General features: G+C 41.4%; 1 protein-coding gene across 1 annotated transcript in view; it reads right to left on the bottom strand.

Annotated features, from left to right (window-relative positions):
* The window catches only part of EEFSEC (eukaryotic elongation factor, selenocysteine-tRNA specific), a 110927-nt gene that overhangs the window by 35817 nt on the left and 60887 nt on the right, over positions 1-14223 (bottom strand). The window contains exon 6 of the mRNA XM_088534629.1: positions 6072-6228. Coding sequence (XP_088390755.1) covers positions 6072-6228 — 157 coding nt within the window. The remainder of the gene's footprint in view (positions 1-6071; positions 6229-14223) is intronic.

Here is a 14223-nt window from a genome sequence, read left to right as displayed (position 1 = left end):
TAGCAGCTTTTAATATGTAATATTTTTATTTGTTTATTGTCAGGGAACGCAACTTTCAACAAATTAATCCCCTGGAGTACTAAGGGTTGCATTACCCAGGAAGATGCACAGCACAGGAGACCCTACGCAGAAGGAAGGTTCTACGTCTGAGGTGGTGACCTGAGATTGCTGTGAGTGCAAGTTCCCTGCGGTGCAAGGAGAGGGTCCCTCTCCAAGCAGGGCAAGAGGAGGTTGGGGGAACACTGCTCTTTGCCACCAACTGACGTGTCACAGAGGGCACCCACCACACTGGCGTCACGGGGAGAGCCGCAGTCCCCGCTGTGTGCAGCAAGCAGGAAGGACGCGCCGAGAGCAGGTCAAGCAGTGCAGGATACCCAGGGTCCCTCCCGCAGGGCAGCCCGTGCTGCTCGGGGAAGGGCGTCTTCGGGGTAGCCCATGGTTTGCTGAAGGCCAGGAAAGAACAACATCCAAAAAAACTAAGGTCAAGCAAACTGAATATTCATTCCCAAAAGCCAACATGGGCTTGCGGGATGTTACCTCTGAAAAGGTACTTTGGAGTTCTTCTGTCAGACTTCCACATAAAAATGGAATAAAAATTCACACCAAGAGATTTACATCATTACAGCTTATTCCACTCAAGAGAGGCTCATACAGGGAAGTGAGGCTTCCCTGGCACCGATCTCCTCCCAGCCTCTGTCCATATTGCTCTAGCCAACTTTCACAAAAGGGATAGAAGGAGATTTATGCGTGAAGTACCCCTTAAGGATTTTAGGTTTTGTTTGCTTTAGAGGATAGGGGAAGAGAGACTGTGGAAGAACAAGCAGAGCTAATCTCCAGCTTTTAAATAAAACAGCTACACAAATTTCTTTGCCCTTGGGCTTTTGTTTCTTCTCTCGACTGAAATCCTGCTCAGCCTCACCTGATACTGACAGGGATGGCAACCTACCAGACCCTTTCAGCCAACATTTTATTTTCTTATATTAAGAGAAAAGACAGACAGGGCAAACATGGACTTTAAATGTGCCTAAATTCAGCCTAAAAAAGCTTCTTATTTTAGCACAACACAAACAACTGCAAATGACAGGATCTCCCACAGAAAAAAAAATGCTGCTTAGCGACAAAATGTTTAATTATTCTCAGTACAACCAAAGAAGTTGAGACTGTCCTATTGCTGCTGATGGCAGTGAAGACTGCCCCCCAAATCAGTTTGAAACATGCTGTTTCCTTTTGACTATTTAAAGTTCACCTGCATCTGAAGGTATCTTCAAGATACAGATCTTGAGATACAGAAATACCACCCCGAAGACACAGCATCTCCACAACACATTAAGAAAAAGCGGAGGAAAAAAACGATAGTTAATACTTCCATCCTTAATTGCACGTAAAGCTGAGCGTGTCTCGAGAACAAAAGCACATTGGTTAATTCAGTTCTACTTTACATCATCTGAGAGCAGCACTGCAACATCTCCCAGGCCCTGGGACCCCTGCACTAAAAAGAACTAGGAACAACACTGGGAGTCGAGAGGAGACTTCCATGGCACGGTCAGCACTTCAAGAGATGCAAGCGGTGAACACAGCCCTGCTCTCACATAAGCAATCACACTTACACACGGAGCACTGCAAAACTGGCACAATAGAAATGGTCACCAACACGTTTGTCTTCACCTGTTGTAAGAAACTTAAGACTACCATTATCGTGAACGGCTATGAACAATCCCCAAGTAAGAGAGCTCGCAGTCCAATTTTCTCACTTGTATCTCTGCCTGCAACGAGCGTGCATTTTATTACATTCAAATTTGCTCAATTCAGAAACGTGCTGAACTGTTATGAATTGGTAGATATGCACCACTTCTTTCGCGTTAGGAAATAATGTAGCTTTTTAGCACATCTCATGTATAGCACTTTTTACTGTACTGAACTCAAAAAGAGTAGAAAAAAATTGCAGTCAAACACACCACAGTGCAACAGAAAGGATGAACACTTCACTAACACCTAGATTAGTAGCAAAGTCTGAAAGGAAAGTGAACCGTGCCCGAGATACTACATATGTCCCAATTAGATTTTAAAAGCTGCTGTATCTTACAATAATTAAACACAAGACGAACAACACACAAGAACTAGTGCAACTGGAATATCTAGAGCCAACGGGTTAAGCAATGTCATGAGACTCACCAAATCAGACTATGATTCTGCAAACCAAACCAAGTTTGACAGGGTAAAGTATCAGACAAGCAATTTACAAAATCAGCAATTATCAATAACTTATTTAAATGATTCACTGAACTTTTCCCTGAATTTCTTATCAACCTGCATGAGAATCCTAAGTGCTACAAAGTGAAATAGCCATCTTCCAGCACAGTCATCGTTAGCTTTTTAAAGAGTAGGACACTTCAGCAGTGTTTCGGTCTTCTCCAACTTGTCCGGGACTGAACGGTGGATGATCCTCTCCACTCATTCCCCAGACCTGCAGAACACAGCGCAAACTTGCAAGGCAGCGATTTTTAAACTTTCTGTTAAATTCTGTTTAAGCTGTAAATTCACAAGGGCTCTGCTTATGCCTCCTTTTTATGTATTTGATAAAACCAATCGGAAAACTAAACCATTTTGTAAAGCAATACATCTTTAAACTTTTTCCTCTGTTAAAGCACAAATAGCCCCACAACCAGCCCTACAGAATAGGGGATTTGCCAGCTAATGTGCACCACACCACCACACACACTTAAAAAAAAAAAAATAGATGGCACTGTGAACAGCATCAAAAATTCCTTCTCATCACTCAGGAAATAGAGGTTTACCTGAACGTTACATACACTGTTTTTCTAACTACGATTATCCTTGGGAATTTTTTTCTTTTATCCTCAAACAGACACTACCAAACACATGGAGTGAGCTCCCTACGAGTACTCTCAAAACACAACTTGAGCATCTTCCTCTGCAAATCTCTGCTTGGTAACATCTCATCAAGCTACCCTGGGTTTTGCATCATGCTATTAGCCTTGGTTCTACCTCCTTAGACCACCCGAAGGGATTTTGCTCCATTAGGCTCTTCAAGTACTCTCAGATAATTGTATCTCCCACTCAGACATCATTTAGCCAAGTTTCATGCATTTCTTTTCATCTTCTTTCCCTCATAAATCAATCCCTTCAGCCTCTTCAGCATTCTTGTTGCTCTTCCTTGAATTTCTTCCAAAGTGCTGACATCTTTCTGAGGCTGAGGAACTTCTAATTGCATGCTGTGTTCTAGACACTTTTCTTGTTTGTTTGAACTCTTTTAAAAGAAGGTAATTGTACCTTTTCAAGACATATCAATGTTCCAATTGCAAAATAAGATTAATCAGAGGTTTCATGACTTTTTTTTTTCCAGAACAGATAATAATTACCCCCATTTCGCAGAACAGAGAGGAGTATCTTAATTAGTTACACACAAGCAGTGCCAGAAAAAGCAGCAGATCCTGTGTTCCATCATTCCGGGTTCCAAGGTCTGCCAAGTTTCAGCCCACAGAAAACATAACACACACAAGGTCCTTGAAAGGAGGTCTACAGCCAAAGGGGCCATTTCCCAGCGACAGAGGGAGCGCAGGGAGACCCCAGCATGTCCCACGGGCACAGGGTTCTGGTACCAGAACCACCCTGGCACGGGCTGCACCGCGCGACGTGTCACCCTTACAGGTCAAGGTAAGTGTCTCCAACACATCTACCTGATTTTTACAAAGGACCATCTGAAAACAGTAAAAGCAGCCTTCAGCTATCGTAAGGTTAACTACCCCAACAGCTACTCAAGTCCAGAGGTTAACACTGGTTTTAAATAAGACAAGACTGACTGACTGCCAGGCTGAGGCAGTTAAGGCAGTTTCAATTTGGACATTTCCTTCCCTTCCCTCCCATTCCCTGATATATTTGTGAAGGAATCACTGAAAAATAAAGTGTAAATATATATATATGGGAAAGATTTTGGCAAAAAAGAAATCTGTAAAACAGAAATGAGTGAAACCAAGCTGAAGAATAGAGGGGAAGGGAAAAAAAGAATCTGATCAGTTAAATTCAATATATAAAAAGAGGAAAACCCACAAACAGGATGCAGACGCATTAAAAAAGCAACACTGACCTAACAAAGGAATGTGAACTGCAGTTGACTTAAACAGCATCACAGCAACAGCCCTCCCCCTACACACAAATCCTTGTAACTCTTAAAGAAACAGTTATTTAGACCCTTCCAAATCGCATGAGTTTTCCCTCCTAACCACATTTTGCTCGAAATTGAATGAACCATTTAACTTACTGCTGCTTCTTTCCAGAGAGCTAAAGCACCCAAATTTGATCCAGGCTAAAGAAAACTGAAGTTACATTATTCTGCTGACTTTATAGAAATACTAAATTTCAATATTTTGCACACACATTCTTCTCCTTGGAAGAGCAGACACTATAAAGGGCCCTCTGTTTCATCAGGAACATTAGGAAAACATAAGATTAGATAGGGAACAGCTTGGTAAAATGCATCCATTTCTTTCTACGATAACTCAGCTTGAAAACTGAAAAGCCATTTTCTAAATTTGTGTGCTATTTCCTTACACAGCTGCTGGTTCACGGGCCTGGCTCCTTCTTACATGGACAACAAGGACAAAGACTCCTCCTCATTAGGCTTCTCTCTCACCCACAAAGTGAAGAGTTTGCTCAATCCAGTATCTTCCCAGCGGTCTACCACCACCGTGGAACAAAAATTACCAGAAACATCACATTTTTAAAGGCGTCATCTTCATTTTCAGCCTGAACTCTTTCCAGCGGTGCAGCCCATTCACACACTATTTCACCACCTATTGGAATCTACGCATCTCAGCAAACGTTTAAAAGCTTTTTCACAATACAAAAATGAAATAAAAAAAGCTTTTCCACATGAGAAAAAAAATGAAAAACACCCAGTGCAGTTTAAGTATTTATTGTGCTTGGTCATAGGCTTTCAGCCCTACTTGCAAAGTCTGCAATTTGATGACAAAACTGGAATTACTACAGCTAGGAGAGAAAACAGGAGCTTTTTACTTAGCCAGAAATTCTCATTTGACAGCTCAAAAGCCTATCTGCTAGGGGCCAAGTTTAATACACTTGCATCCAGAAGTCTGAAGTCAAATAGCAAATTGTCCATCTTTGGCCAGCAGTCAGGAAACTCCAGGTTTCCCTGCAGATCAATGGCACGTGCTTGCTGGCTGTCACGAAGCATCGTGTTTCCTTTCCTCCTCTTGTACAACAGAAGTATAGTTTTGCTCAGCTGCCCAGATAGAGTGGAAGACTAACGACTAACTGGGCTGAAAACACTAGAGAAATGCAAAGTCCTACTAGTACTATGCTACTAGCATTGTTGAAATACTACCCGACAATCTGAAGTAAATGCAGCACTTATTATCACTGTTCAGAGGTGCAGAATAACGTGTCAGCCTCAACAGTAAAGGAAAAACCAACACCAATGACACCTCTTATAAACTCTGGCACCCACCATTCCCCATGCTTTAAGCTAAGGCAGAAATTCTTGCAGCAATTCAACAAGGATCAAAATACAGTGCTTCATAAAATGACAAAACCAGAAGACACGAGTCATAAAAACCCCTTGAGATCCCTAAAAGCTCATTCATTTGCAGTTTCTGCAAGGCAATTAAGGTAGTAACATGCAGAACAGTAAACCTAAGAAACTTACAAACAGAATGCTGTATTTAATAAGTAGCTATAGGTAAAAACAGGTTTGCTTTACTTCAACTGCTCTGTTGAAAAACCACACAGATTTCCACAAGCCTTTCCTGAACACAGCACTGTTCCTGCTATCGATACTTAAGCAGAAATCATTTTCAGATCTACATTTGCCTGCAGGCAGACATGGCTTCAGGCCACTCGATCTCATTAAGCCACAACCACCATCATTTAATTAAAGGCAGCTTGATCCACCAAATATTCAGTGTCCACACAAGTGTGCACTGATGCCACGGCCTTTAGGAACCTACTGGATATATTCAGATAGCCTTGCAGCATGGAAAGATCCTCTGTGCTTGACAGATTCATGTCTGTTCAGTGAAGTTATGAGCACCTACCTGGAATTCGGATTTTAAATTTGCCGCTTTGTCCAAAACCACCTTCTATTACTCCGTCTTCTCCTGTCGATAGTTTGACCTTTAAACCCACAAAAATTTGGATGTTTGTTTCCTTTTTAAACAATGAACGACCAATCACACTGTAATCATCCATCACCTGCAAAAGAAATACGACTTCATGAGTCTACAGCTTAAAGTGACATGAAAAATTACACCTAGTAGATGCACTATAGTTTGGTGACTTTCACCACCGTATCTTTGAAAACCATTTACCTGCTACTGAACAAAGAGCATTAGATTAGATTAGAACAGCTCAGGCTTAAATAAAATTTGTATTCTTAGCTGGAGTAGGCTAAAGGAATTTATTTCTGCTTTTACCTTCCTTTTTGCAACATGAGAAAAAAAAATGCGCCTCAAATGTGATGTAATGAATGGTTAATTAAAATCTCTTACTTGCTTTGAAATCTTTCTGTGAACAGCACTTACATACCACCATACACGGTGTTTATTCCACTAGTCATTCCATCAGCAAGTGCATTATCATCTATATAAGTATTCCTTGTCTCTCAACTCCAGAACTGTGTTCCAGTAGCTACACTTTCAAAGAGGCGATGGAATTCCTCCTTTTCCAAATACAACCTTTTAAATCAGTCACCTTTGCGCACACACTGATTTGTTAAACCGAAAGCCTACGACCACTGTATCCGACTTTAATTTCAAGGTTTGTCCCCCAGCGGGAGGGGACGACCCAGGTCTGAGCCCTTCGCTGAGCTATTCTCTTCCTCGTATCTTAGGAACAATTTTTAATTAACTCAAGAGCTTTAAAGAGCAAAAAAAAATGAATAATGCTCAAGAACTACAACAGATTTTGAATACTCCTTTTTTTTCAATTTAAAGGATGACTCTACATGTTGCAGGTGTATTGACAGCTACTCTCCTGAACCCTCTTCCACAAACAGTAATTGTTTTACACACAGACTCAAATTCCTTTTTTTTTCTTTATTTTGTTTTATAGGTATGCCTGTATTTCAATGCCAAAAGACTCAGTCCATAGCCTAACGCTAAATCTAGTATCGTAAGTTACATCTTGCACTTGTCTGAAACAGGGTTCGCTTGCTCAGCTATAACTATCCTCAAGAGGATCATGCAGCACCAGCACCCCCAACCACACACACACATGCAGGAACTAAAATACAGTTTGTGAACTATTAACAGCAGTACCACCCTTGCCAACCCCCAGCTTAAATGTAAAACTAATATTTTTATCATAGCAACTGCTACAGTTGGAAGACAATAAAGCTTTCAGTTGCATAAGCCTTTCTTTGGGGATGCTGCACAAGTTCAGCAGAAGCTGTTCACTCCAACTTGGGAAAGCACTTGGTCCCCAAAACTGTCATTTTTCCAACTGTATCAACTGCTCTAATAAAAATGACCTGCACCTATAAGTCATTATTCCTAAAACATCCCTCTTCTCCACTGCTTGCTATTTGCTTCTCATTGCAAATAACTGAAATGCAAATGGTCTCTTACACTTCAGTAGGACTTCTCCACATACCTGCTTTTACCTTAGTTAACCCCCCAAATGGGACAGGAAGACCATAAACCACAATACACACACAGAGGACCTTCAAAGCTCTCTCTTAACTTAATTAAAAACCTGAATTGTAGGGTGAACACTTATATTAGCAGGGTTCACTTTATTCTCCCTGACAACACTGTTCAAAGAAATCCAGAATGATTTCTGTGAACAAGTGTTGCACACACCATGTACTTCTGAGAACACCAACCAGGAAAAAATGAAATACGTGTGTATGATAGTAAGTGTGTCAGATTCACTTAATGCTTTAAAACAAAACATCCACACTCCTCAAAATAAAATGCTCTTTTTAGGCCCTTGCACTTGTACACTATGTCTAACACTGCAATTGCAAATATTGTGGGACAAGGAAGTCATCTGCATCAATCCTTTCATTGGGCTGGTCAACATGTAAGAAAAGTCCTCCTCTAGCTGATTCTAAATATTCTGTTCAATCCAACACAGCAACATTATTCCTTTTGTATTTCAAAGGGTTATATGGGGAAAAATAAATATTGCTTTAACAGCTCTAAGATAATGGGAAATCTGCAAGTTGAGTGGCCGTTGGAAACCAAACCTTCATGCCCTGGAGTCTCAGGCCCCTCCAGTAAATACTGCACACACACAAACACCCCCCAGCGTAACACCACGGGCACCTAAATAATGAGAGAAGAGCAGCTGCAACAAGAACAGTGAGAACTGATGACTCCTTACAGTAAAATGAATGAGTGAAGGGGGTAGAACTCACAGGTACTTCATATGAAGGAGTCCTCATCTTCTCAACTAGAAGAGTTTTATAAATGAACAAGTTTAACTTTTAGGTTTTTCTTCATAGAGACAGAAATGTGGACTGTTCTCTCCAATTGAGATTCAACAGTTCCAATTACTTCACCATCAATTTACCTCATCACTGGATTTTAAGTTAATGCCCTTTGAGTTCTCAGAACATCTACAAGGGCAATCACTTTGCCTTTTAACTGAATGGCCTTTTGGGAGATCTTTCTGTTTCTCTCTCATATACTCCTTTTTTGTTATAAAATATTATTAACTTAAAAAGCCAAATGCCGCTAAGACAGTAAGGGAGATGTAGCCTGTTCTGAAGCAACAGCAAGGGGCCTAGCAATGAGGGCAGACTAATTTTATTAACTTCAGGGAAACTTCAAAAAGCTTTAGGGCTTTAATGCCAGACAGAGACGACCCCAAAAGTCAGTTTAAGTGCTGCATAAACAAAGGATTAAGGCAAGAAAAAGCTGAAGGCTCCTTGCATTTCTTGTTTATATTGTCATATGACCTAGTGGGAGTGGGAGAGGGCTGCCTCCCTGACTTTAATCCCCCATGGTGTACGGTGGCGTTTCAGTTCACTGACCTACATTACGATAATATTTTTCTAAATTTATGGGCAGAGGTGCAGCATCAAACTCACTTAAGGATTTTTTTTTCCTTTTTTTTAATGGGGGGAAGGGGCGCGCAGAGTGGGAGGGAAATATCCAGAAGAGGAATTTTTCTGGCTGGTGTCGTCCCCCTCTCTCACTGAGGTTAGATCAGCAGCTTAGAAAGGGATTTCAAGTTCAAAGGGAACTTCTCTGCTACTCTTGTTTTATGGCTTAGACCAGAGGACACAATAGCACTGGGTTTATGAAATATCCCTTCCCACTTGGCTTTTGTGCTTGCAGGAAAAAAGCAAACACAGTTTATTGCCATAGGTGATGCATGTGCATCTCAGGCACATAACACTGCTGCTAATACCAAGACGCTCGTGTACCAGACCACACTCCCCATTTAACAGCACCTATGCTACAGTATTATGTTTGCCAAACTGCAGTTAATAGTGCAGGCACCGGCATTCAATTTCAAGAAAAGAAAAAAAAAAATCATTTTGAGCAGGAATAGCAAACTTGATTGTCTGGCCTGTTAAATCACTCTTATTTTTAAGCCACCTTAGAAGTTATTGTCATCTGAACAGGCTCTCAAACAATCAAACATTTTGAGGGCAAACCCCTCCACATCTTAACCCATCTGTAGAGCAAACAAGGAGCACCAAACAGAAAAGCACAAAACAGGAAGCAGAACGGTACCAAAAAAAGACACGGGAAAGTTACAACACAAGGTAAAGATACTGAATTGCAAATATTAGAAGAAAACAGACATTAGTCTTTTCCAATTTAAAACAAAATAATGGTGGTTGAAAATTGAAATAAAACAATTAGAATTAAAATAAATGATAAAAACATTGGCAATATTCTTGGCAATATTCTGGACAAGCATAAAAAATAGCCCATTGGAGCTAATGCAGAGTCCAACAGCGGGGGAGGAAAAAAAGGATCCTAAGGGTAGCACTAAAGATACAAAATATTTTCACTGCTTTTTTGTACTTTACAAAAGGTCCACTTGAGGCATCTTCATCTCACAGTCAATGACAGATCATTTATTTCAAGAAAACAGTTTCAGAACACATTTCATTTCTGTGTCAGAAGTGGGAATATTTTGCATGCGGCAAATTCCTATTTTCCTTTTTAAAAATGTGGGCTTATATATTGGGAAAAAAAAGACCATAAACAGAGCCCCACGAGGGTGAAGGAGAATGGAACTGACAGGTTTTCACCATCAGCTGGGTTTGTGATCTTGACAACACGTGCAGTCTGTTACGGTGAGAATCCACATCGATTGTGGTGCTCTCAGTCACTGAAGAACACTCGAGACACTCGCATCAACTATTTTCAAGTATTTTAACTATGGCAATCACAGGTTCTGAGAACCTAAATATCCAAAAGAAAATACTAATGTGATGCAATAAGTTCATTTTGGACTTGCATAAAGCTAGCATACAGCACGAAGTCCACAACTGATAGTGATTTATGTTTCTAAAGGAAACTGCTCCAAAATGACTTTGGGAGGGCAGAAAGGCATCAAGAGCAAAATTCTCCCTGGAAGTTAACCAGGCAGCGGGGAGAGTCCCAGGACAGGCTGAACTAATGCAAAGGGAGAGGAGAGAGCAGACTCACGTTCCCCTCCAAGTACAGCACATGGATATACAAAACCACCACGTACATCCCAAGCCTCAACGCTGTCCAACTCCAGCACACGGATCCACTGCCCATCTTGCACTTGGAAGAAAGCAGCCAAGAAGAACAGTTAAGGTTTCCTGCCTGCATCGTAAACCCCAAGGACCATCTTCTCCCTAGTGTAAGTTTTTCTTCCTGACGTTTGGTTCAAACAGTTGGCAATGGCAAGCAACTCAGGTCTGTGCTACACTGCTGGGTACGTGCAGCTCCAATCCTAGTGAAGGTGCATAGTCAAGGGATGGTTACAGTCCAGTAATATATGTGGTTTGAGTTTTACTTTACCCTTCTACTTTAAAAATGCCTAAGTTTTATATAAATGTAATTTCCTAAGTTATTTAAGTTGCAAAACTGGGCACTTAAGAAGTTAAGAAATACCAGATGTCCATACAACCTTAATTCTGCCCCTCTTTGATACGCCCCGTGATACAGTCTTTACATGACCACATCCAAAAAAATTTCACAGGAATCCTGCCTTATTAACTGCCCAGGATAGAGGCACAGGGGAAAAGAATTAATGTTGCATAGGCAACTGTAAATCTGGCATTTCCTAACTTTCAAGTGCTTGATTTTGCAATCTAAGTAACATTCTTAATTTATTTTTGTATCCAATAAATAGAATGGTGTATTGGTTGCCTTGCTGACAAACCGATTCCCCCACAGGTGACTCCTACACAACCTCAGAAAAATCAAGACCAGCTGTCCATACACTTGTAAGACCCAAAAGCATGTCTACATTTTAAATTTAATAATATAAATAATAACCATAGGTGTTACTCAAACCTTGCAAAACTCTGCTACGCAGTCATGTGGAACAAGTTGCTCTTTTGTTGGTGAGTGAACAAAATACCAATCTTTTCATATAAGCAGGCAGATTCCGTGACTTAGCTAGTATGCTTTTACGACAAATTTATTAAACTGTTAATCCTTATTCTGTGACAGTCAGTAAATATCACCACCCTCTTCTCAGTATTGCTTAACAGAAATAGAATTTCTTCTTAATGAGCATAACAGCCCTCCCTTTCCTCACTAAATTTCACAAAACTTTTTACTCAAGAGTAGAACAAGAGCCAATAAATGCATCTTTTATACTTCTATTTTACAATGCATTTTAACTAGTGAATGTGCTGTGCACTTCTGTTCACCTGATTGCCTTCATCTTTGCATTATTACTGTATTTAGCATACCATCAGCAGCCAAGCAGAACCAAACAAACTCATGTTCAGACTTCAAAGCAGGAAAAATATTAATTGTGGCGTCTGCGTGTTTAGAGGAGCTGGAGCGACATCCCCCAGTTCTCCCGACGGGAGCACGGAAGGTTTTGCAGCCAGCCCAGGTCCCTGCAGGCAGCAGCACCCCATCAGCTCTTGCTGTACAGCCTGGGCTCGGACTCCCTCTCTCCGTGCCCACGTTGTCCTGCACATGAGAGCAGTCACCTGCATTTCGCTGCAGAAAGGGTCGCTGCTGGCTGGCACGGTGCTCCACGTGCACGTGCCCTGCTCGGGAGCTGCAGTGCAGCTGCAGGAAAACAACAGACTAGGCAACAGCCTCATAAACCAGCAAAACATTGTGATTTCTAACAACCTAAGCAGATGTCCATACAATGTGCTTCTCTTACTCCTCAGAACACCGCTCCTTCAACCCCAAGATAGGCAAAAAAAAATGTAAAGAGCGTTACTGCCACGAACACTTATGCACTACATGGACACAACTCCTTGAAGCACATTTGGGTGCTAGTGAAAAGATGTCTGTAAATGTTGTCACAGTGCCCTAACTATTCATTAATGATTCTCTATTCAGCAGTCTTCCCAGACAGGCATACTCAGGTACTCTCATATTAACCAATGGCCTCTTAAAGCAAAGAGCTCTCCCCCTGAAGCCTGGTCTCTGCCTTACGTGGACCACATTGGATATTCTTGTCATTCATGGGAGAGAGCATTTTTCCTCCTTCATAACTTACTTTAGCAGCCTGTCCTGTTAAACATGAGGCTGAGCTACCACAAACTCAAAACTTCATAAATGTTGCTATTTTCATCCATAAAATGCCATAAAAAATGGGAGGAAATATAATGACCTCTGAAAAAAGCCAAATCTCTAAAGAACAGTCCAGGTAATAGATGGTAATCAAATTTAAATATTTTTTTTCTCATAAGCTTCTCAGAGCCACTTACTAGTAGTCATCTCCACTTCATCTCATTCCCTCTTCAGGAAGAGGAAAAAGATCTGTTAAGAATGGTGAAAGAGTTATCCTACTGAACAGAAGGAAAACCAAGATGATGATAGTGACTTCTTGTCTTCCATTCAAGGCTTCAGAAGAAATGCTCTGCTTCTCTGATAGTCTTGATAATTCCCTCTACTTTCACAGTTCACTTCTGCAACCATGCTTTTCTCCCTGGAGACACTCTATCACTCCAACGTTCTGGCAAGTAAAACAAGCAGCAAGAGGTATTTCTCTTCTCTAGACTGAGCTGTAGGTACAAAAGGGCTCGCCACGCTCAGTCCCCTGGGGAAGCCACTACTCAGACCTGGAGTAGATGTAAGAAAAACTGGGACATGCCATGACGCATGGAAACTGCTGAGGAAACAAGTGCAGGTTGGTTTCCACCAAACAGGCAATGCCTAAAAGCAAGGCAAATCAGAAATATATGGAAAATCTGGAGCCATACCCAGGGAATTAATTCCCATTTTGATGTCAGAAGGATACAGAGAAAGTAGTGATTATCCAGCATCTTTAGGAAAGACAAGTCCATTCTCATAGAAAATATTCTATCATACTTCATACAAATGTGAACCAATTGCAGCTGAGGTATGCACGTATTTTCACCAAACGAGCTGGAAAGCGCCAAAGGTGCAGCCTGTGCTGTGCAAACAGGGCAGGAGTTTTCCTTCTCCTTTTGTTTCTACCACCGAGTGACTGATTTATGAGCATCCTCCACAATAGAGCCCTGTGACAACTATCCCAAGATAAATCCTGCTTGTGCAAACATTTTCAAAACCAGCAGAATATCTGAGTCATGCAGGAAAGCATAATAGGTTGCTGCAGGTCACCCTGCAGTTGATACTCGCTGCACTCAAGCTGCAGGTCCAGAAAAAAAATAAAATTTATCCCAGGAACTGATTAGCTGCTTTGCAAGTCAGATGGAAATTAGGCTGCAGTGCTGTTCAGAGGTGAACTTCTGACAGGGAGATATCCCAGAGGTGGTGCTATGGTTAATGCAAGTCTTTTTTCCCCACCAAAACTAGAAGAACTGGCTTGGAGGGGGCTATCTTCAGAAGCCCAAGGTGACTCAGGACAATAGTTGTTGCTTACCCTCACAATTTTCATGTATGCGACTCCGGAGGATGCTGATGTGCTGCAAATTAGCAAGCCTGCATTCTCAAGGCCAAGAACGCTAGTGAGAGGAGCACCAAAGCTCTTCATTCGTGATCCTCCGCTCGCCAGGCTCCGCAGCATCTCTGTTCCCACTAGTTCCTATTACCACATCATTCTCTTCCACAAGAGCAATTTCAGCACTGC

This window comes from Tinamus guttatus, unplaced genomic scaffold (assembly GCF_059628265.1).
Source record: "Tinamus guttatus ecotype Peru unplaced genomic scaffold, ASM5962826v1 Tinamus_guttatus_pri_ptg000580l, whole genome shotgun sequence".
Classification (NCBI taxonomy): domain Eukaryota; kingdom Metazoa; phylum Chordata; class Aves; order Tinamiformes; family Tinamidae; genus Tinamus; species Tinamus guttatus.
This window is presented reverse-complemented; position numbering and strand designations above follow the sequence as displayed.